Here is a 25944-nt window from a genome sequence, read left to right as displayed (position 1 = left end):
AATTAATATGTTAAGTTTGCATCATCAAAGAATGTACCTCATATGAAAGGGACTTTTTTCATAGAAGGTTAACTTGATTATTTCATCTAAAGTGCAAATACCTATGTATATGTAAAAAAAGAAAGCTTTGAACATATGCAACCCCTGCATGATTGGAAGTTCTGTTCTAAATTAAGATCTTAAAAGTAGTGTTGTACTTCACTTATAAGTGACTAATAGATGACTAATACTTGATGAAGTATAAAGGGCTAATAAGAGGGTATAAAGACATCTTTAAAAAAACAAAGCATCTGAAGGGGGAGGGGGGGGGGGGAGAGGGTAACAATATACGTACAAAAGTTTTACATAAGAATATATGATAAAAAAGTTCTGATGAAAAACAGCAGAGATATATTGACTCAAGTGAGTGTTAATGCCCATGGGCCTCTTGTTCACGATGTCGGCGTCAGTGTTCCAGAACAAGATTCAAGAACAAATGTATTGGCTGACGTGGTCCACAGGTACTTGTGGACAGGACCCCCCCCCCCATATTCAACCCCGGGGGGCTTCTCCACAAATACCTGTGTCGTGGTCATCGTACGTCGTCGTTTTTGTCTGCTATCTATGCTATCATATCTACAGACAATGCAAACACTTTATGGAATATTGTCTAGCTAATTTTTTAACAAGAAAAGGAAAACAAAAGAACCCATGTGTTTGAGTATAAATCTTTATTATTGAGTCCACTCTGGAGTATAAGTAATTGTGAGTTTATTGAGTCTATCCGACAACAGGGGCCACAGACACGGGAGTGGTGAGTCCACATTTACTGCCGTCCACAGTCTGTAGAGAAGGGTTATCACAGCGGGCCTTAGACACGTGACAGCTGTAGGAAATAAAATATACAAACATGATAATCACGTGACAACTGTAGGAAATAAAAAATACAAACGTGATAATCACGTGATAACTGTAGGAAATAAAATATACAAACGGGATAATCACGTGACAGCTGTAGGAATAAAACATACAAACGTGATTATCACGTGACAACTGTAGGAAATGAAATATGATAATCACGTGACAGCTGAGATGCGATTAACACAGTTACACTGACCAAATATTCTCTGATTATCACAGCGACGCGTGAGAATATAAGCCTAGCTATTAGATAATTGTGCAATGAGTGAATCAGAGTGAGGCAGTGACATGTGACAAATGTAGAAAATAAATGAGGTCACACTATGAGATCCGCCATTTATAAGTATACACCACCGCGGTGTTCATTATACACGGGTTCTAACCTGCTGTTGTAGACAACGCCATCAGAACCACATAGTGGAGTCACCACGGTAGGGCAGTTAATGGAGTCCTTATTTTTACAGAAAATGTTTTGGAAGGCGATGGCCTCCGGGCTCTGAGTGGTCGTCGGTGGCATTGTGGATTGAGTGACGGCGCCTGAGCTCCCGACTACTGGTACTGTGGTGGCTGCCGTTCCGGCGGGAGTGGTGGCGCCCGCGGTGGTGGACGTACATGGACCAGTATGGGCAACACTCAGATTCTCGTACATACAGGCGGCGTGCACATACTTACAGCTGCAAAAATGAAACATACGACATTGTTAAGTAAATACTAGCTATAGAGTAAGACATACTTTAAAGTACATATAGTTTTGATACGTCCTATTATCCTAGCCTTCCGAGCAGGTGATTTATATTATAGTTGCAAATCCTTTTTTAAGGATTCGTATGTTTGTAGGTTTGTAGCAGTTTGTAGGTTTGTAGCAGCATTATAGCTTTATCTGGCCGAATTCTCTCATGCAGAGAGCTACAGTTCTGCAGCCATAGGAGCATGTATGCCTTAAATGCTATATTTTTAGTTCTTCGAAAATCTGAATGTCTGCATCTGGTAATAAAGCAGACAAACTAGGGTGTTTCTTTCAAAATTTTGCAATTTGTGGCCCCAGAGGCAGGGGCTCAATATGGGGAGGGGGTGGACTCTATTGATAATGACATTTTTAACGGACTTAATGCAGTTATATGTATGATAAACAAGAGTGTCTCTTCCAAAATTGTGATTTTCAGGGACTCATGTGATAGGGTTGTGATCTATTAATTCATGTAATTATTCAATGTATATTGTGAAGATGCATTCATGTTTGAAAATATTTTTTTCTGCTTGTATGCCTCTCGGAGGCAAACAGAGTACAAAGTATTGCCCATATGATTTTGAAAACGCACTTAGTTTCTGAAATGATTTTTTGCATGTTTTGTTCGTAAAACTTGCTTTTTACATAACTGATCATGGTCCCAATTAAACACTCTTATTACCGCTTTATAATTGTCACATGGCGGATCATAATCCCACAATATGTCTTTGATTTCCTGTTTTGTACCTGACTATTATTGTCACATACTGCTCTTGGTCCCAAGAGTCTTAACCCTTTATCATGTTTATAATTGTCACATGTTGATCTTGGTCCCACAAAGTCTTAACCCTTTATAATTGTCACATGCTGATCTTGGTCCCACAAAGTCTTGAATACACTTTTTACCCCTTTAATATTTTAACGGTGTGACAGTTGGGGCGAGCGCAGTTGTACCTTCAAATATACACCTGAGAAGTTGATCCACCACTTCAAACGTTAAATCGCACGAGACATCTAGACTGTGACGTCACACGAGAGCTCGTCAGGGTTTACGGAAACAATTTCGTCTATTTGAAATCGTCTGTTTGAAACTATAGACCTAGTGCAATTTTTGTCGAAATACATTGCAGTTATTTTTTGTTTCTTTTGAAGATTTCTACAAACTGAAAGCCTTAATGTTATGCTTTACGTTATTATTTATTTATTTATTCGCACAAAGGACATTGAGTAGTAAAAGAAATTTTGGGAAGGTTTCACAACAAAATATGCCTCATGTACAGATTTCATCCCGAATTTCCTCTCTTCTTACACGTTAGTCTATTGAGGTCGCTTCGCGAGCGTCACTCGCTGCGCTTGCTGTAATTTTCAATAGCCTGGTCCCCCTGTCTCATCCTTGCCAAGGCACGCGGAAGCTGTGCCTTGTGTAGCTTACAGTTTAAAGATAACTATACATAATTGTAATACTTCACCTTTTTTTCTGACGGAAAAGCCCGATTCATTATCTGATTGTTCTAAATAAAGACAATGGAGTTTTTTTTTTTACGTCTAAGCACAACTAAAGATAGACTCTAATAGATTGGTCAATTAAGCCAATCTTACAAATTCCAGAAACAACTTAACAAGAGTTAATTTACACTAAAAATAATGAATAAATCCATTATTCTAATGCAATTGTTTTGTAAAACACTCTGTGATTGGCTAATGCACTGAATAAATCCATTACGCGTCGCCGGTAAAACTCAGTTTGCGACCGTTAAATCAGCATTAACGGTCGCAAATACCAAATTAGAAGATAGTTATTCCCTAATTTATAAAAAAAAAATCTGATGTGTATGGCTTTTAACCTAACAGTTCTTGACAAAGATGACCCAAAGGACCAAGCTACTTCACATCTTCACATTCGGATCTCCCTGGATTTCTTTATACAATATAAACTTTGAGTTATTTTCTATATTCATTTTAACTCCGCTGTATCTTCCTTGCTACATAGCCAAAAAATTCTATTCTGAAACCAGCTCATACAATGCCTAAATCGGCATTTTCTCCATGTTATATAGAGTCTCTCCCCCTCTCCAGTAAAGGTCTGAAATGTTCCATTGGGCCAAAACTCCAATAGGTCAACACAAAATTTACTAATGTGTCTATAAAGTACACTTCACAAAACAATTATAACTTTATCACACTGCAGCCTCGATAAACATTTAAAAATAAATCACTTGATCACGGACCTTCCTTTCTGTATTTTTTGCTACGACTCACCTATCTTTTTTAAAAGATAAACTTCTACACCGTTATCATGTTTATAATTTCCAGATACTAAACTTGGTCCCACAAATTTTTTTATTAACCCTTTGAACTCTTTTTATCACTTACTGATTAGAGTAGGTAACCCCGTCACTTCCGCACACCATTTCGTCGCCATTAGTAGTATGATACTGGCAGTCTACTAACAGGAGATCTAGACACTGGTGTCTGCCGAAGTGGGCGTCCAGTCCCTGTATCTCGGAGTCTATGTGAGTCTGAGAGTCGGGTTGGTAGTTATTATGCCCACCTCCATGGCCGTGCTGAGCACCTGTCATACAAAATCAAAGGACTGAAAGTCGTGAAAAATCAAAGTATTCGTGCAAAATCGAAGTACTGAAAGTACTCGACGAGAAATAAGGTAATTGTACGAAATAGTTTAAGCAGAGGGGAACTATATTGGAGTTCGGGAACTTAAGTTTAAAAAGAATCTCCTCGATGAATTTTATAAAATGACAGATTGCTTGAGTTAAATGGGATATTGACCAAAATTAAATCACCGCCAACCTCTGAAAATAATATTCATGAACTATTTGGCTATAATGAAAAGTATTACGGCTCAAATTCATAAACCATTACAAATTAGGAGCAGAGAAAACACTGATCTCTAAAACGTCAGAGGTGGGATCGGGTGCCATCATGATGGAGGAGTAGTCATCCGCTGCCGACCGGTCACACCCGCCGTATGCTCCTTGTTATAAAGCATCTTTTATATGAATTTTATGTTGTCATGACTTACAACCGCTTCACCTTGCTAAATTAAATAGCCTTTCCTGTTTCTTATCATTTGTAAAAATGACAGAAATTCGGTCTAACAACGTAATCGAAATGCAAGAGATTCCATTTGCTTGGTTCTAAATCCAAGAATATCAATATTAATAACTGTTAAAATATTTGAATGGAAAAAATGTCTAGAATATCCTACATGTGTTTTGAGAGACGGGTCATATCATCTTGGAGCCAATTGACCTAAGTTGATAAAAAAAAAATTAGTAGCAATTGATTTGCTCGAAACTTTGAAGTGATAGTTGTGGGTCTTTTGAAAGAGACTTAATAACATAAACCTCGTGTCATGGCGGACGTTGGCACGATAAAGATCCTCCTTGTCCAATGGCCGTAACTGCTGAGTAAATACAAAATTCAAAATTTGAAGCCCTTCAGCGGTATGTGATGACGTCTTTATATGAGTGAAATAATCTCGAATGGGACGCTAAACAACATACACTTAATCAGTCATATTTTGAATTTAAATGTACGAACAACCTTCAACGTTGGCTGGTAATATACTATATTTGATTTCACATTAATCACTGTTTTAATTTATTTACAATCACTGTGATTTCGTGAAATCAAATTTAGTATGTTTCATTTACCGCTCTCCTGTGCGTTGCGTCACCAAATCATGCAACTCGAATCTTTCTCAGACATTTTAAACAAAGAATTGAAAAAAATTAAAAAGAACAATATTAGATAGGGAAATTTCATTGCAATTTTTGACAAGCATGGTTATACACGGTATTACTGCTGAAAACCGTTTCTATTTGGTGAAACAAAAGTAAAACCATGTACTCACAAAAAGAACTTGTACTGTCGATTCAGAAGAAAAATGACGCAAGATCTGATATTGTTTAAGGGTACTTACTGACGAATCCAATAGCAAGAAGGATAACTTTGTACAAAGAATGAAATATTGGTTTTAATGCTGAACGCGTTCTAATGTGCCCTATGGAAGCAAAACAATTACCACAAAAAGCCCTCGATTTAAATAGAAAATAAGGCAGATTAATAGGTATATGTACTTACTTACGAATCCAATAGCGAGAAAGACAATGATTAACTCCATAGCTGTATAAGTTTAGACTGAGGAACTCTGGCCTAGATATCAGTCTGCTATGTATCTCTTATCACTCCACAAGGACGGCGCGTGAGTTAAAGACATTCTCTTTTTATCGTACAATGACAAAGATCTCTGTCAAAACCAGTTTTTCTTGCTATTTGTTTGAAATATAATTACTTATTGTATGTATGAAAACTAACAAATCTAGAATCCTTTATATCTTGTTAATATTATAATGAAAGCACCAGAACGTTAAAAAATGTATAATTCAAAGATTGAAATTATATATAAATGCACAGGCTTAACTGTCTCGTTGTGCGTATTTGTAACCATAGAATTAAGTCACGTGGTTTTTTAACCGACACGTTTTAATTATAATTTTGAACAAAACAAAGAAAAAAATACTCTTGATTATTGATAAGAGAAAATTATGATTCAGACGAAAACAAATTGCATTAAGAATTTACAGAAGTGAAAAAAAAACAAGTTTCTGTGGGATAAATCTGAGAGTAATAATATCAAATTATACAGGGGCATGGATGAATTCAAACTAAATTTAATGAATCCAGGAAAATTAATAAAATATCTGTTAACCTGTATATTAAATCTTACACTAACAGGGGGTTGCATTATCCCCCATCAAAATATTTCTTTTTCTTATGTTAGGAATGAATAAAATCAGACAAAAGTTATTTTATCTAAACTTGATTCATAAAATTAACCTCTGTACAAGTATTGACTTCCAAAGCACTTAGAATTATTCCTTGTATTAGAAATGCGGAGTTCAAGTGCAATTATTTTATTATTTTTTCAAGAAATATAACTTTGTAAAAATTTGCACCATCGTACCCAAAATTAAAACCTGGCCTAGATGTACCTTTGATATTTTTTTAAAAACATTTTCTTTTTAGCTCACCTGAGCTGAAAGTTCGAGTGAGCTTTTCTGATCACCCATTCTCGTCGTCCGTCTGTCCCTTCGCCAGAAAACTTTTCAACTTTTTTACCTTCTTTTCAATGACCACTGAGCTAATTTTAACCAATCTTGGTACATAGCATCATTTGGTGAGTATAAATTTAAATGGTTAAATGTAGGGTATTAGAGATGTGGAGTTCAAGTGCGACTATTTTTTTTTATTTTTCAAGAGCATATTTTTGTAAAAAGAAATGCTCGATCGTACCCAAAATAGAACATGGCCTAGATATTCTTTTATAAAATTGTATAACATTTTTTTTTAGTCCACCTGAGCTGAGAGCTCAAATGAGCTTTTCTGATCACCCGTCCGTCTGTCCCTTCCTCTTGAAACTTTTCAACATTTTAACCCTTTTTTTCAAGGATCATGCACTGAGATCATTTAAAGCACTGAGCTCATTTAAACCAAACTTGGTACATAGCATCAATGTGTGAAGGGAAATTTAAATTGTTAAAAAGAAGGGTCATCTCAACTTCCAAGGTAAGATAATCAAGAAAAGACAAAAATAAGGTGTGGTCATTAACAATCTTTTACAGAACCACTGAGCCAGAAAAATTGAAAATTATGTGGAAACATCGTCGAACAGTGTAGATTCTAAATTGTTCAAACATGACCCCCGGGGGTAGGGTGGTGTGGGCGGGATCACAACAGAGAAGGTTTACATTGAAATCTATAGGAAAAGTTTTTTTTCTCAATAACCACTGGGCGAGAGTGGCTGAAAAAATGTGGAAGCATTCTGGGGTAGTGTAGATTCTATAGTGTTCATATTACGACTACTGGGGTAGGACGGGCCACAAAATGGAATCAAAGTTTCATATTGAATTATTTCAAAATAGAAAAATGTTTTAAAAAATCTTCTCACAAACCACTGTCCAGAAAAGCCAAAACTTAAGTGAAAGCATAAGCGCCCTCGGGTGACAACCCTTGGCAGATCCTGGGGTAGTGTAGATTCTAAATTGTTCAAATCATGACTCAGGTTGTGAGGCGGGTCACAATAGAGAATTCAAGTTTTACATTGAAATATATAAGAAAGATATTTGAAAATCATCTTCCAAAGAACCACTGGGCCAGATGTGAAACATACTTTAATAAACAATACAAAATCAGGGATAGAATCAAGTGCCAGAAACAGATGAACGAAATAGTTTTTATATATGCTCTTTATTTTTCTACAAAATACATAAACTAATAACAAACAAGCAACTTTTTACTATATAGGTACAATGATATCAATCTAAATCATATAAGACTAAATGTTTCACAAATTATAAAACTGTGGAAAATATCACTACGCAATACAAATGATAGAAATCATATGTTCATTTTTTTAAATAATTTTTTTTTTTTGCAAAGATGGTTTACCTTTCAATTATAACATTTAAATAGATAGTAAATTAATACAATAAGATCAGAGATGATAATTTTAGTTCACCTAAAGGTCATTGCCAGGATCAATTAAACATGTCTCAGTTACAAATGAAGTAATTAACTTTTTATGACCTTTGGAGTATAAATTTCCTCTTTAAAATAAATAAAGTTCAGAAAAAAAATGTTCTTTGTTAAGCACGTCTAAGCTGGATACAAAGGCTAAATATATTATGTTAAAATCACATATTTTCGTGGAGTCAATTTTTCGTTGTTTGAGTAAAAATCTTTATTTGTGGGGATTTGAATTCGTTGATTAAGAATTGTTAAGTATTTATGTATGTAACGTTTTACATTTCGTGCTGGATATGAATTCGTTGGTCTCTTCATACCCCCCAAAACAACGAAAATTAAATCCCCAAGAAAATCTGTAATTTCACAGTATATTAATTGAAGAAAAATACAAGTGTTCAAACCATCTAATTATACAAACCACGTACAACATAATGACGAGATGTCTTTGTAAAATAATTTATATATAGATAATTCTACTTTGTTAGAAAATAGTCACAGAAAAATTCACGTAAAGATAAAAATTCTTGTCTATAGTATACATCTTCCGTAAATAAAATGAAATGATATATGCTGAAACATTTAAACATGTTTACATGATATTTTTGACATGGATTTCTTTTATTATTGAACAAGGTCAAAGAATTAATACTAAAGGTAAAGAAATACCTATTCAATTTTTTAGGGAGAGAAAGTTTGCCACTGTGCAACAGGAATGGTTTAGCATAAATTGTAGAAAAGGGAAATATTATTTGTATTTAAAAAAAGTAAAAAGAAAAAAATCAATATATGACAATTTAAATCAATTACTAATAAGATATTTTATGTCATTCGATTTTTAATCAACTCAATGTGAGTTTTTTTTTTTTTTTTTTTTTTTGTTACACGCCCCAGAAATTCATTCAAATGTAGATATCACCACTTTCTTGTGAAGGACTGCAAATTCTGTCCTATTCTTGCCACTTTAACCATTGTGGCGGATCTTTTTACGGTCAGCAATTACTACGACAGAAGGTTATACACATGTATTTCAATTTACCCTTCCTAAATATCATAATAAAAGAAAGAAATATACAGTGAAATCTGTCTGAGCCGACACCTGAATAATCCGACACACAATGAATTCCAACGTAAAATTTCTTTCCCAGTTTTCTGATTGTCCATGTTTTAACACTGTTAAATCCGACACCTTGTCCATTCCGACATAAATTTTGTCTCCCAGTGTATGTCGAATTAAACAGGTTCACTGTATTAACTTGCATCCATAGACTGTAAGTGATCACATGCCCATTCACACGCACAATCAACGTTACTCAAGGTCTTAAGAGTCTAAGTATTATTGAAGGCGGTTGCAAGTAAAAAAAAAAAAAACCCTTTCAAAACGCTTTGCATTTATTTGGATTTTCCAATCTATTTGTCTTCCAGCATAGAGAAAAAAAAATCCCTATGTTTACGTGGGGGGTCACATGCTGGTGAACAGAACATAGTATTTTTCGTACATTGTTGTATCCCAGCCTATCAGAGAGATGGGAAATAATAAAAAAGAATAATTTTGAAAATTTAAATATCTACTGATCATCTATCAGCTTTTTTTATTCAAACAACATGTATTCTTGTATCTTTGCTAAACATATCAATGTACGAACAAAATACATGTACTACAATTCACTGACAGTTTTTAAAACGTACATCTAAACTCAGAGAAAAAAATATGGAGGAAAATTTATAATAATGGTGCTTTTAAATAATACAGTCACAAAAACCCTAGTGGAACAAAACTATATTATTTAAAGCTACATGTAAAATTTTTACACTGAAAAGAATCCCCAAAACCAACATCTTCTTTGATTTGACATATCCAAGGAAAAAATATACTAGCAGCTGCAATTTATATCAGAAAGCGTTGTTTTTACATTTTGCATTCTAACATACCTTAAACTTTATGTAAACGAATGGTTTTCCTGTCCCAAAATAGTTAGATACAAATAGTATGTTTACTTGATTCGATTCACCGAGACCAAAGGTCAAGATGATTATTGTACTTAATTACATGTAGTGTTCTCATATTCATATTATTGCAATTAATTTTGAGGTCGATACAATGTTTTTAAAATTTGATACCCGAGGAGTACATCTATATAATAGCATTTCGTTTTACTACTATTTCCTATAGGTATAAACTAAAGCACTAATTATTCAAAGCAGACTATTGTGGAACTCTTCAACATCGGAGGTTTAAATGAATGTAAAAAAAAAATATCAAAAATCCCAACAACCTCTTCGTCCTGACATATCAAGAAACAAGAGAAAAAAAATCAAATATCACACATCGCGGAACAAATCCTGTTCCAGTTTTGGTGTAAAGGATTTAAGTAAAGACCTGACTTTTTTCATGGAGATTCCAGACTCGACCAGCAGATCAAGACGTTTCAAGCGTCCATTAAAATAATTATAAAATACACCGGGGTGTCCACATAGAAGCATCCCGTACACTTTTGGGCTTCCATTACATACGATAATGAGTGGGGCACCGGACGCACCATGAGCTGTGCTACAGGAGCTATGAAATAAAATTTTGTCTTTAGAGATAACACACGGGGAATAAGATTCCTCTATATCCTTTTCTTCCAAACTTTTACATTCTTTTTTAAAGAAAGCAATTCCTTCTTTTTTTAATTCAGAAAGATCTGTATCCTCCTTAAGGATTGTACATGCAGGGTCATGTTGAAGCGGTTTTCCACTTGGGTGACCAAACACATGGAGCTTTTCGTTACAAGCATTATCTTCCACTAGACCAAGACATTTCAACTCAAACTTGTGGTCTTCAAGCTCTAAGACTAACACATCATATTCTGGAGATGCAAACGCTATATCAGGTTTGAATTTGACAATTCTTCCTACATCTACTTCCTTTAAAAATTCAAATTTGATTTCATATAGCCCAGTTACTAAATTCACCAGTTCCATGATTTTGCCTGAAAAAAAGACAAAGAAAATTAAATACTGAAATCGATACCCTACTCATTCTAAATTAGCAGGATCCATGTATTTGGATTTTCCTACCATAAAATTTTGATATGAAGACTTTCTTTGCAACTAAACAAACAAGAACCCCTCTTAAGGGGGATGTACAAGCCAATTGGATCTAGTCTGGTATGAAATAAGAAATGCCAAGAATGCGCTTAATACTCGTCTAAACGAGCCCAAAGTTACTCAAAGTGTTAATGCACTAGTTACCTACTGTTAGAGACCAAAATTAGTAAATAATTAAGTTTATTTTGTTTTAATTAGGAGGAAATTAATCATGGTAGAACTGCGCAGCTACAGCATTCACGAGATGAAAAATGCATTGAAAATGGCGTTAGTTTGATTCATTTATAATATGGCTACAACCATTTGTTTCGCTTTTTTCTTGTCATTATCTAAAATTCTTGAAAATTTGATTTTTCATATGTGTGTCTTCCTGAGGCCATATGTTTATTTCGCCCGCCATTCCTCTGTCACACAGAGTTCGAATTACATTGATTTTAGAATAAATGCGACCATAATAACATCAAGACAAGAAATTAATAAGTTATAATCATTAGGTATATTACTTACTACTTTTATTTGTTGCATCGCTTCGTCTGATTAATGAAAAAACGCTATTTTAACCCCACTAGAGCAAATCGGGAAAAACTGTTCTGTTCGCAGCTCGAGTTTCCTAGGTAATATTATTACACTGAGCACGTGGTTGGCATGTGCATATATCTGCTGTGGATAGATGCGTTGATTACCATGATTATATTTAATTTTTCGCGGAACAAGTCTTGATAATTTGTTGGTTTCTTTAAAACTCAAGAAAAAAGCTAAAAAATGCCCTAAACATATGTGTTTACGTCGGGTCTTTTTTCTGTGGCGATAGAAGTTATTTTGAAATGGGGCACTGCAAGGAGGATGCTTAGCATTTAATTTGAAAATGTTAAACAATATCCGGTGCATGAAAAACAAATTGCAATTGCATGTCTTACATTCGAAAAGTTGGTACATATGTCTATTTTGTTTAGCAGTTAGATAGAAAAAATAGGCTGTTAAAGGATTTCCTTCAGGCACCCCACGTAAATAACTTGATGAGCTGAACTTGATTGTTTGCAATGACCAACACATTGTATGGAGTAATGTTTGGACATAAAAGCGCATCATGTCTCATTATGTTGACTACGTTATAAGCTCTCGCTTATTGAACATACGAAGCTTGATAAAATATATTAAGTTGTTTCTTTGAAATTTAGAAGCAATCACAATGTTTGCAAACAAAGGTACATTGCATATGCTATGTCTATCATCGCAAAAAAAAATGAGAGAATACCCCCCTTCCGAAAATCTTATGTTCTTTTTTCAAAATAGTGCCAAAGATTAAAACAATATTGCATTACTAAGTATGTGATGGAACATGTACTAGCCTTATAAGACCATTTGTTATAAAAATATTTGGTTGTCCTCTCTCCCGATCTACTGCCTAGAAATGGCCCGACTCAATTTTATTTTACATCCAATTACAGGATTTTTTTTTTTCCGTCAACAAATATGTTTAAATTTCTATAAATACGGACCCAATAATTTTCCCTGAGTTGGGAGGTCCACCTAACGTCATTTTAAAGATGGTATAAAATATTTAATTATATGTTGATTTTTTTCTTTACTCTGTAAAATTGTAATTTTGACAAAATGGGCAAATAGAAAAAATAATTTTATTCATTAAATCTCCTAACCCACTCTGAATGATTTTATTCCTTTTCAAATGTTGCTCCACTGTAATGAAAATTGTAAATGTTTATTTGACAGAGTATACGGGGGGGGGGGGGGGGATCAAAAGTAAACGATATCTTAGGTATTTGATAGTTATATTATTGTTGAAATAATAAAGTATTTTTCTAAAATCTGAAAGTCTAAATTGGAGATGTTTGATAGCATATTGCTTAATTAAAAACAGACCCCTTTTCAAACTTGCTTTCACCGGGCAACATAACAAGTATCATATTCAACCATCTGCCTTCCTTCACTAAAACGATCGATTCAATCATTGATAGATTTTATAGGAAGTCATTTGTCTTAATAAACTATGAACAAATTCTTATACAAAAGTACGTTACTTCAAAGGCATTTTTAAGATATACCATAAATATTTTAGTCGTTTGTTGAATGAGTTCCACTGAGACAACCATTTTTCGTCACAAGTACATGCATGATGACTTCATTTTCACATTGTGAGCAATACTTTATTCAGCATATGCTATTTATGGAACTTGAGTGTGTACCAAATTTGTTTCTAATCTAAATTGTGGTTTTGTATAGATATAGAGATAGTTCGAGATTTTTTTGATCACCCCTCGTATTAGTTGATACTAACACAAGGTTTTTCATATCGATTTTATGTGGTTAATTTCTTTGTGTTTCATCGGTGATAATAAAACTTTTGATAGATATATTATAAGTTATCTGTGGCAAACTTACAAACTCTTAATTTTAAACTTTGATGGTGCTCATTTTTCCTTACCCGGAATCAAAGAGTTTATTCAATACGTACACTATTTAACAACTGTTCGATAATAATACTAAATAAATTACTTCAAGCCACACTATAACACAATTCCTCTTTTAAAAGTGTTCATATTATTTGAAATATTTGGAACTGTAATTCTCTTCTACATTTAAAGATTGTTATGTCCCTCCATATTAAGACGAGGTCTGGAAAACAAAATTATGTGCTAAAAATAGACCACGTGCTGCTATCAATGAACTACTTTCAGTGTTCTTTACACTCTTTTTGAAGACAACGATACCTTGTTTTGAACTTAAAATTATCATTTAAAAGTGCAAAATTTAGACATTTTCTCAACAAATGGTTGTAGAGAGAACATTAATGAACAGTTTGCGTATTTTTTTTGGATTTTTTAAGGCTCTGCTGAATTCTGTAGCTGCGCAGTTCTAAGGAGCATATCAAAAGCATTTTTCTGCAAAAGTACAGATTATATATGCACAACATGCATTCATTTATGCATATTTATTGTATCTTTATCATAAAGGTTTAAAATTTGATCAAAATATAATGTACTTTAGCATTTGAAGAAATGTTTACATTTTGTTCTCACTGCACTAAAGGTGGCCGTACATCCCCCTTAAATTCATAAGATATATTTCATGTTGTTAATCTCTCTTTCGAGATCTTTTTATCCAAAAAGGGCCTTATCTACAACGATACTTGCTACGCGAGAAAATTAGGCACTGATGACTACATAGGCAATATAGCCACATATGATCCACATATGCATTGTCTTTTATATAAGGGTCATATGTGGATCATATATGAATCATATGTAAATACAATCATATGAGAATCATATGTGGCAAATCATATGAGAATCATATGAATACACATATGTAAGTCATATGCAGTAATTTATGATTCTCATATGAAAGGCCCTGCATATGAAAATCATATGAATATTTTGACGGTGGTCACATGAGAATCATTTGAAACTGATCATATGAGAATCATATGAAAGTTTTCACTCATTTACCCTTGTTATACTCAAGTAAAATTGCAATTTCAATAATATATATGTCAAGATAAATTTAAATGTACATTTATTCAAAAGAATATTTTAGTAATTATATGTAAAGTTCTACTCTGTTCACCCCCCTTCCTTTCCCTTTTTGTCTTTTATCGGATAAAATTATACGTCATTTTCAATGCTACAGCAGACGTGTTGGGTGTTTGGAAAATGCAAGTGATCATTTAACAATATTATTTTAAGACTTTTGATAAATAATGGTTAAGTATTATTTTATGATAGTTACAAGTGCGTATAAACTTTCTTTATACAGTAAAACTCGGTTAGTATGAACACGGATGAAACGAATTACGGATAAAGCAAGCGTAGCAGTAACTACGTTATAACCGAGTGATACTCTTATCACTTGCAGAATGCATGTAATTGTTAGAAATCAATGCATTTCGTAAAGCTTACATTAATAATTTTGGATAAATTTGTTTCTGAATGAATGAGAAACATTACTGTTATGTTAGGCTTAAGGCATTAATATTTTATAACAGGATGTATTCACTTTGACAAAAGAATTGACGCTTTACGAGAAGACAATTTCCCGGAAAAAAGTGACATTTAAAAATTTATATTTATTTGTTGTTTTCTACTATATAATATATATATATATATATATATATATATATATATATATATATATATATATATATATATATATATATATATATATATATATATATGTGTGTGTCTATTTTTTTTTTAAATTTGTAATTTATACCTAATATTTATTATTTACTACTTTACAATAAAACTCCAAAGTTGGTCAAAACACCATTTTGTCCGTGCATTAAACTTTTCAAATGCTTATTTTTTCTGATTTTTGTGCTTGGATAAATACAGTGAATTAAAACTGAAATTTCCTTAAAAATGTATTGCATTTATTTTTAAACAAAATATGACCAAATTGCATGTATTTTGGCCTAGAAGTCCTTCAGGGCAGGCCTGCCCCTAAATAAAACTGTGATATTTTGATAGGTTCGGATGTAAAGAATAATTTAAGAAATTCAAAAAAAACCTACAAAAAATAAGGAGACCTGATTTTGATAATCTGCTTAAAAATTATGCCATACAATGTTTAAGTCAGACTAGCTCAGTTGATATATGCGTTAACTTAAACCCTATCGTTACTTTTTTTTAAGTAACATGGGGATCCACCTGGTACCACAATTTTAAAGTTTTATTTTTTCGCTTTTTCAAAGAATATTTTATTTTTTTTTTATAGACTTGTGCATTTTCTTTCAATTATCTATCCTTCTTGTATGCTCATACTTGATATAAGAAACCCTTAAGAGAGCTAAGATCGTGACAATCCAATGTCCAGTCGTCAGTCAGGCGGAACAATATAAGCACACTTTCTCCGAGGACAAGCTCACTTTATGTTACTCCATACAGGTATTCTTGGCAGCATTGAAATGCGATGATATTCCTTAGAATTTGATCACATTGACTTTGGCTACGTATATATCAGTAACTGTTTTCCTTTGATTTCATTTAGGTTTACATAATTTGCACACATTAATATGACATGTTTTATAATATCCACTGATAAATAAAGCCTAAACATAAAGAATAGAATTTCAGAGACAGTATACATTACCATTACATGTATGCACAATGAGAAGTAAAGAAAAATATAAATTATTACATTTGGAAATAAAAAATAAACTCAGAAAAAAAGAGTTCTTCCTATCTCTACTCACTGAAATAAAGATTTAAGAAAAACAAATTGTTATTATGTATTCAGTCTAAAGTCATTAATCAGAACGGAAATCGACAAGGTTTTTGTAGAGAGAAAAACCAAGCCCGGTCCTATAGGTCAAATACCTATTTAGAACGAAGTGATCCTTTGTTTTCTTTCTGTATGTTTTGTTATGTACTGATATGAAAGTGAAGGTAGAAACCTTGTAAGTCAGTTGGCGTTTATGTATGTTGAAATCATTCTCAAGTCCAGATCATTTCATCAACTCAATGACAAAGGTTTGTTTTTATGGCCTAAGATGCATTTGGCAACTTGAGTTCATTGCCACTGTGCTGTTTGTTTTTAATTCCAAAGAGCCCGAAGCTGATAAGACTGGCGATTGATTCTAAACATCTGTTAAAGCTGATTTGACAGACGATTCATCACAATAATAAAGGTAAAAATAAATACTTGCAATAAACAAGAGGCCCACGGGCCTTATAGGTCACCTGAGAAGTCTTTACCTAATCCTGGGAGTCCGAACCGCAAGTGAAAATCCGTAAGCTTTTAAGCTGTTGATTTTTGTAAAATTTTGTGATTTAAAATTGTCCAAAAGTTGCTTAGAATTTTTTAGTATTTACATCTGATTCACACCACTTCTTGAATATATAGTTGCAGAGTAGTCTTGAAGTTTTTCCTTCACTACTGTCAATATCTTGTATATAGTGAGGAGTAACGAAAGAGCTTTGGTTAAACATTTACTGAAACCTGCAATGTATCTTTGTTTGTAAGGATTCGTATGAAGTTTTGGAATTCAATATACATAAGGTAGTTCATTTTGGCTCTGTGGAATATTGAAAGTATTCCAAACTTCAAAACTGACAAGTTATTTTGAAGAATTTATTCCCTAGAAAGGAAAGTATGAGTATAAGTAGGATTACCATTTGTAGAATTAAATCAGAGTTCTTCTAGAACGCAATTTTTATAATGAGTCTTACAAACGAAGACAATCTTGGTACCTGCTTTGTCGGCAGGTACCAGTACATACTGATCGTGTAATCTATCTAACTCCTTTTTCCCTTCTGGTTCATCGAACACAGAAGGGTATATGGTTTTCATATTGCCCTCCAAACTTTTAATACAGGATTTTAACATGGATCTGATACATTTAATCCATTCCGACAAGGTGTCAATGTCTTCTTTTTCATATCTGGCCCATCATCTTGCGTAATTTTCAACAGAATCCATAATATTTATGAAATCCGACGCCAGTTGAAGGATCGGGGTTCCCTATATTTAGGACCTTTTAAAATAAGTGATCAAAGGTCCTCATTACGAACTATATTTATGTCACTTGTAATAACGTGTCCAGCAGGACTATAGTTATAGGGCGAAGAAGAACAGATTATGTTTCAGATAGTCGGTATCCAGGCCATGTAAAGTGTTTTTGTAATTGAAAAATTTGGAAGCAATGGTCGATGCATATTTGTAGGAAATACAAGGTGTAGTCTTTAATTTGAAATGTGGTGGAATAGAAGACTGGACCCTTTTGTGATTAAGAATATTCCTTATATTAACCGCGTCAATTCCTTTATTGGCATATTAAAGTTAAAGGAAAGACGGATTGTTTTTGCTGCATTTTCTTCCGTGAAGCGTGCGGGTTGAAAGAGCTTATGATATGCAATATCCATATTCACAGATCCGAGTCTATATTCAAATTGGATGTTCCTTGACCTTTTCAAGGAAACTATTTAAAAGTTTCAAAGGGACAGAGTAAAGTTTTGTTCAAATATGATGTAGACCTAACTGTTGATTTACATAAGGTAGTAATGAATCAAAAGACACGTCGTGTATTGCAGGTGAATTGTACGAACGATGCCCACGACTACGCTTACGTCTCTAAGTATGGTTAAAAAGTCCCATCACATTTACATTATTACACTGCAGACTGGAAAGATATCCAACACTATTGACATTATCATTACATCCACAGGGAAAGGCTGTCCCTAGTTTTCTAATCCAAAATTCTTCTCTTTGTCTACGAAAAGGTGTACTCAGGGACGGACTTTTTATGTGGTGATAAATCTTTTCGAGAATTCTAACTTTCATTGATAAAAAAAGAATGATCAGGTGAATTAAAATGTTTGTATAAAAGCTGCTGACCACCATGATTAATTTGAAATCAATCACCTGATGTTCTTTTGTTAAGCGATTCCTTGGTTTCACCGACATAAACAAGTCCACACAGATTACATTGTATTCCACAGACAACATTAGAAGATTTGCAGTTCAGATTTTCCCAAGTTTAGGTTTAGACGCTCTGTCCAGTAAGATTACTCGTGAAATAAGTGTCAGTTATCAAAATATCACAGGTTTTACAGCTTCGAAACAGAACATTTTGAAACAGAAGACATGGGATCGGAAAATATATTTGTAATAGAAACCTCCATTCTTTCAATTTGGTGTATTGGTTTTATACCAAAACTGGGAATCTGAAGACTGTACATATGACATATGTTTTATATCCCTGAGGATTATCTGAGGGGCACCAAATGAACTCCTTGAGTCTGTGTCCCTTATAGACCCAAAGGAGTGACGTGTTTCTATACTGGGCGACGCGCCTGCCAGTATCATTTCGTTATTCTGTGTACTCATGAATGAATAGGTACCGGACGACAAGTATCCTCGGGAACAAATTGTCCACCAACAGAGATCAAATTCGGTGGTTAAAAGAAAGATATGGAGATAACAAACAGTATTCCATCTCAAAGACCATAAAACAATACAAAATTAAAGGAGAGCGAACACGGACCCCGAAACATCAGAGGTGGGATCATTGTCATGGGGGAGTGAGCATCCCCTGCCGACCCCTTTATAAAATTAATTCGCAGATACATTACTAAGTTTTAGAATGTTCACTTTAAACAATTTGAGCAATAAGATTTTAAGTGACATCATTCTCTAACTATACACCTGGAGTAATCTACAAAGTCAAAAAAGACAAATGTCAACCGTTCAAATTTTTGAAGAAATATTCCAATTACCAGAATCAAATTCTTTGATTGATAAAAACGATTATAGTTATTAATGTAAAATAAGTTAATTACTATGATATGATCAAACATTAAAATATGTAAAAAAAAAAGTACATGTATATGCATATTCTGGTATGAAATTTTAATAATTTGAAAACCCTTTATTTCTACGGGCTTTTTGTCTGTCCCTAATGGAATTGCACAGTGGCACTCCTGTCAAAGGTTTAATCCTGTCTTCATTTTTATATCCGTTATACATATACATAGAGAAACCATTTCATTCATTTTTAATAATGGGGACCAGAAAACATTCCCTTGTATATCAAACATTTATGACTTGTACATTTCTGAAGGAGTGAATTCAAAATGAGAAGACTTGATCATAGTCCAGTGCGCCGCCTGGGCCAACGCAGCCGCCATTTTTCAGAAAGTCGGAATTCAACCTGGTGTATATAAAACTGTCTGAAATTCACATTTGTTAAAGTATTGTGGTGCTTCTGGTGTGGGTCCTAAGTGCACCACGAGTTCCGAGCTGCCAAGGAATCAAACAGACGTCCGATACTTTAGAAACTTTTATTAGAACTGACTTATGACGTATACAAAACATTTGCACTCCGAACCCGACGCCGAGCCCGACATTAATACAAATTCACTACACTACTCCCCTTTTTCTAAAAGGAATAATACATGAAATGAAAGCAAAGAAAATAAACATTAGTTAATTGTTCTGATATTTAAAGCTGCTTTAGGACGTGTATCTTGACGGAGGTTGAATCTTTCTTCCACATCTAGTAGTGGTCTCGTTGGTCCTCTGTTGGTCTTCCGCATCGCTATCCTGGTTCTCCGGTGTAGCCGGTCCTGAAGGAACTGTTTCCTTTTCAGCTTCATGTTGTATGGGTATATCAGGTACCACCCAGTTCTCTTCTACTGCAGTTTCCTCTGACTTGTCTTCTGTCTCGCCTGGAACATCAGCATCTTCTGGTGAGATTGCTTGAGGGTCCTTTTCCTTAAAGTTGACACAATACTGGAGCTGTCTTCGTGCTTTCGATATCCATCTGGGCAGTGTTTCTTGGTGGCAAGGCTTGAGGCGGTCATGATGCAGTACTGTGCATCCCTTCTTTGTGATAACTTCATACAGCACTGCACCCAACTTTCTAGCAACTACTGCAGGCCCTTTCCATAACGGTTGTAGTTTAGGACTCTTGCCTACTTTCTTTGAGTCGTCCCGTATGTATACTAAATCACCAATGTCGTAGGACCTCTCGTACACACGCAAATCGTGTAATCGTTTTTGTCCTATCGATGCACTCTTCAAGTTTCCTCGAGCTATTTCTTGACATTTCCTCATTGACGATCGTAGTTTCTCCAGGTATGGTATTTCATCCTGCTCTGCTGAATGTAAGCCCAATATCACCTCTTGAGGAAGATGGACTTCATGACCTAACATCAGTCTATTGGGTGTGAAGCCAGTACTGGTATGAGGAGTACTTCGATATGCCCCCGCAAGCAAGGGAAGGTGTTCGTCCCAGTCTTCCTGATTCTGGCTGACAAAGCATCGCATCATCTGAAGTAAGGTCCTGTTAAATCTCTCCACGAGCCCGTTTGAAGAAGGGTGGTAGGGGGTTGTTCTTGTTTTTGCCCAGCCCATCAACTCTGATAGTCTTTTCATCAGGTCACTATCGAAGTTCCGCCCTTGGTCCGTGTGAAGTTCTAGAGGCACCCCGAAGCGGGCAATAAAGTCCTTCACTAGTACATTGGCAATAGTCTCCGCTGTCTGGTTGGCAAGTGGATAACACTCCGTCCATTTCGAAAACTGGTCGACAAGAACAAGGATATATTTATTTCCCTTTTTAGATAAAGGAAAGGGTCCTAGTATATCCAGCTGTATTCTGTCCATGGGTGATCCAGCTTGGTACTGCTGCAATGAGGATCTATTTGTCTTGTTAGCCTTTTTACTTAGCGCACATTTTTCGCATGCTCCAACAAAAGTTTTCACCCAATCCGTCATATTAAACCAGTAGAAGGTCTGTCGAAGGCGCTGAATAGTTCTTTTAATTCCAGGGTGTCCCGATAATGGTGAACAGTGGGCGATGTCTATAATTTCCTTCTTCATTGCCTCAGGCACGATGAATAATAGTCGGGTCTCCTCTGGAAACGTCCATCGGTAATAAAGGCAGTTATTGCTTAGTGAGAGATTTTCTCTTGTAAGCCAAAAGTGTTTAAGGGCTGGCGACTCAGAAAATACTTCCTCTCGATTACTTGGAAACTTCCCTTCCACCCACTTAAAAAGCTTATGTAGCTCTGGGTCGTCCTTTTGTTTCTGACTCAATTCTTCATTTGTGTATTTGCTTAAGGATATAGGAGGACCTATTTCTTCCTCATCATCACTTACTGCCTCATCTATCTGTGTTAAATTCCGGATGGTACCCATCGCCGCACTTTGCTCGGGGACACTGTGTCCTCCAGAGCAAAAATTAGTATTTGGCCCTGGATCAGAGTCATCACAGCATTGGTCTCCATGGCTTGTCTGATGTTTAGCAAAAACCATGCCAAAATCACTCCTTACTGCCAGGGGTATGACGTCATCTACGTCTGTGTGAAATCGAGACCACTCCCGATGTATTTTTGTGCAGTGTTTGCATCCACCACATGACAAGTCAGATAATCTTGATCCAATAGTGTAGCAGTCACATTGTGGTCCTTCTAGAGGGTATCTGGATAAAGCATCAGCATTGCCATGGTTCAGACCTCTCCTGTGCTGAAAAACGATGTTAAACTGGCTGAGATGTTCTAACCAGCGTGCAAGTTGTCCCTGTGGTGTCTTAAAACGATACAACCAAGTAAGGGAGCCATGGTCGGTCCGCACAATAAACTGCCTGCCTAAAAGGTAGTGTCTGAACTTCTGCGTAAAGGTGACAATAGCAAGAAGTTCCTTGCGTGTAACACAGTACTTTGATTGTGTTGGACCAAGACGCTTGCTGGCATAACTGATGACCTTTTCTGAGTCGCCTTGTAGTTGTGAAAGGACTGCTCCAATTGAACAGTTAGATGCGTCGGTATCTAAAATAAATGTATTCTGGGCTAGCGGATAAGCCAGAACAGGTGGGGACACTAGTTTCTCTTTTAAAACTTCAAATGCCTTTTGTTGTTCAGCTTCCCAATGAAATTGCACTCCTTTTTTGGTTAACTGGAACAGTGGTTCAGCTATTTCTGAATACTTGTCAATGAACCGACGGTAATAGTTAGTGAGGCCTAGAAAGGATTGTATGTCCTTGACATTATGAGGCTGAGGCCAGTCCTGTACAACCTTGGTAAGCTCTGGGTTTGCCTCAATTCCTTCTGCACTGATTCGGTGTCCTAAGAACAATACACTTTTCTGGAAAAAATTGCATTTAGATGGCTTCAGCTTAAGGTTGCTTTCTCTAAACCTTTGGAGGACCTCCTTAAGGTGTTCAATATGCTCCTGCATACTGCGACTGGCAACAATCACATCGTCTAAGTAAATCAACACCATATTCCACTGGAGGCCTTTCAAAATAAACTCCATTGCCCTTTGAAATGTCCCAGGTGCTCCGCATAGCCCAAAAGGCATGCGTGTATACTCGAATAAACCGTAGCGAGTAATAAAGGCTGTTTTCCTCCTATCAGCTTGGTCAACTTCAATTTGATGATATCCTTGCTGCAGGTCGATAGTTGAAAAAATTGTTGACCCTGCAAGAGTGTCCAGGCATTCCTCAATATTTGGAAGTGGGTAGGAGTCTTTCCTTGTTACATCGTTGAGCTTCCTATAATCGATGCACCACCTTACCCCACCATCTTTTTTCCTCACCAATACCACAGGTGATGCCCAATCAGAAGTTGAAGGTACCACAACACCAGTATTGAGAAGGCTCTGCAAATGTTGTTCTTCCTCACCTTGAAACCCCAGAGGTGTTCGCCGAACTGGTTGCCGTACAGGTGGAGCATCACCTGTGACAATCTTGTGAGTGATCTTAGAGAAACATCCCATATCACTGGCACTTTTTGCAAAAACATCTTGATAATCCATTAACATGGCTTTTATTTCATTTGCTTCTCCTTCTGAACGTCCCTTTATAGCTCTCTCCATTAGGTTGTCCAGATGCACTGGGACAGCATCACACTCATCTTTCTGCTGGTGCTCTTCAACCTTGTCCATTTCAGCTTCCACCAATTTACCTAAATGCGTGCCTGCAGGCAACTTAAGTTCTTGGGGAGTTGGGTTTAAGATTCGAACAGGTATATGCTCATTCATATTTACTAGTACAGAACCAATATGTGCACCATTTTTTAAGGATGCAGGATCCAGTACCCCAACAAGGTGTGCATCAGGTTTGTTGACATATCCATTAAGTACTGTCTCGCTCAGTGGGGGAAGTATGGTGTCAGTATCTACGCTAACTCTTGTGACATGTATCTCACTTGCAGACTCCATGTTTCCAAGCACAAGCTCTCCTCCAACCATTAGATCACCCTGTCTTGTTAAAACAATAGCATCAAGGGCCATTAGCAGGTCAATTCCAATTAGTACCTCATCATGTATGGGCGCAATGCAGACTTTCCAATCAACTGAAGACTTCCCCAAATCAACTCGCACTGTAACATCAGTAACTGCTGCCATCTTGTTGCCACTTTCTGCATTTAAAAGTGTTGTTGTTTTCTTACCGCCAGAATACACTAAACTCCTACTCCTCACAAAGTCTTCTGATAGCACAGTTACTTCTGCCCCAGTATCAATAATTGCATGAGTTTCTTCCCCATTTATTTGCACTGGTACTCTTATTGTTTTCCCACTCTTGGTTCCAATCTTGAATAATTTTTGCTGAGTCTCCTGTTCATTAAAGTGATCATCCTTCTTAGGAGACTGATATGGTGAATTCAAAGTTGGGCAGTTCTTTTGGAAATGGTTCAATCCCCCACACTTGAAACAACCTCTTTTGGGGGATGGTGACCGGCGGGATCTCATTTCTGTTGTTTTCCGCTCTATCAACTCCTTTAATTCCAAAATCGCATCCTTTAATGACTTTTCCTTTGTGTCCATTGAGGAGAGTGATCGCAAGTTTTCGTAAGCATTCCCTTCTGCGTTTCCAATGTTATGGGAATCCTCTTGCCAAGAGACTCTCCTTGAATGTCGCTGAAATTGGACATTTTCACGGCCAATTGTTGCCCTGAAGTTGTGCTGTAACTGTATAACATAATCTAATGCCTCAGATATAGTTTTCGGCATTTTGTTTAGGGCTTCATACCCAATTTTAGAATTTTTGTACCCTTTCAGGAAGGATTCTGCAGCTATTTCTTCTTGGAGCTCAATGTTCACAGAGGGAAATGCTTGTGAAACCAAGCGCCGGACATGCTCTGCGAATTCATCGTCAGACTCTCCCCTTTGTCGCACTTCTTCTAATCTTTTCCTTGCTGTAGCAGGTGGATCTTTTCTATTGAAGCGATCTGACATAAGTTTAAGTAGTTTAGGTAAGTCGCTCTGTACAGAACTCGGTAAGCTGCATAGATATTTTGAAGCCTGCCCCCTCAGACATTCAATGAATCGGTCTAGTTGTTCTTCTGTTGTCCATGCGTAGCGTTGCGCAGCCCTTTTGAAGGGTAGGAGAAATCCTTCCCAATCGCCACTTCCATCAAATATTGGCAACTTCTGTCTTGGCATGTACTCTTGCTTGAAACTTGAAGCTCCCAGGCCTCGACAAGATTCAAAATTGTTAATTGTGTCTAAAAGTGGCTGAAATGGTACGTTGCTTGCTCCTGAAAGAGGAGTTGATGTAGGTTGTCTATTACTTGCACTGTTGCTACCTAAGCCATGTAGTGTGTGCGTGTTTCTCTGCATAACACGTCCTGATGGTAATGAGTCATTTCCATTCATGTTGTTTGGCCTGTGGGGTGTTGAAAACCCAAGCCAATCTTCATCACTTTGTGGTCGCTTTTCCTCCTGATCATGCTGACATAGCCTGGGGCTGTCCCCTCGACTATGCAGCAACCCCGTCTTGTGGTCCTGTTGTGCATACACTTGCCTGGGGCTGTCCCCTCGACTGTGCAGCAATCCAGACATGTGGCCCTGTTGAGCATCGATTTGCCTGGGGCTGTCCCCTCGGCTAAGCGAGTGCTCCAAGACCTGTGTGATCCCTTGAGTCATGTCTAAGAAAATGCTTTCTTGTCTTTTCATCATTTCTTTATGATTTTCTATTGTTTCCCATAGAAGTTTCTCTTGTTTATTTATTACATCCATTTGTCTGTCTATGCTTCTTGACAAAAGTTGCTCTTGATTTCTCATCTTTTGCATTTGTGATTCAAAAGTTTTATCTTGCTTCCCCAACATCAAATTTGTTTCATGTATGTTTAAGGAAAGGTCGCCTAAGGTTCTCTCAACTTTTTCCAACACCCTGACAGTACCATTTTCTACAGACATTTTCAAACTAGCTTCTAACT

The 25944-nt window shown here is 35.9% G+C and overlaps 2 protein-coding genes across 2 annotated transcripts in view; both read right to left on the bottom strand.

Annotated features, from left to right (window-relative positions):
• Nucleotides 1-726: 726 nt before the first annotated feature.
• LOC134243091 (agrin-like) lies at nucleotides 727-5828 on the bottom strand. The gene is made up of 4 exons (XM_062725309.1): nucleotides 5732-5828; nucleotides 4001-4199; nucleotides 1284-1574; nucleotides 727-865 (listed from the first exon to the last, which is right to left on the bottom strand). The coding sequence occupies exons 1-4, from the start codon at nucleotides 5769-5771 to the stop codon at nucleotides 760-762; spliced, it is 636 nt and encodes a 211-aa protein (XP_062581293.1). The 5' UTR covers nucleotides 5772-5828; the 3' UTR covers nucleotides 727-759.
• A 4606-nt stretch (nucleotides 5829-10434) lies between these two features.
• The window catches only part of LOC134243088 (uncharacterized), a 39129-nt gene continuing 23619 nt past the window's right edge, over nucleotides 10435-25944 (bottom strand). Inside the window, exon 6 of the mRNA XM_062725308.1 lies at nucleotides 10435-11148. Coding sequence (XP_062581292.1) covers nucleotides 10496-11148 — 653 coding nt within the window. The 3' untranslated portion in view covers nucleotides 10435-10495. The remainder of the gene's footprint in view (nucleotides 11149-25944) is intronic.

Source organism: Saccostrea cucullata, unplaced genomic scaffold, assembly GCF_032062105.1.
Source record: "Saccostrea cucullata isolate Sc308-1 unplaced genomic scaffold, CSIRO_AGI_Scuc_v1 ctg973, whole genome shotgun sequence".
Lineage (NCBI taxonomy): Eukaryota > Metazoa > Mollusca > Bivalvia > Ostreida > Ostreidae > Saccostrea > Saccostrea cuccullata.
This window is presented reverse-complemented; position numbering and strand designations above follow the sequence as displayed.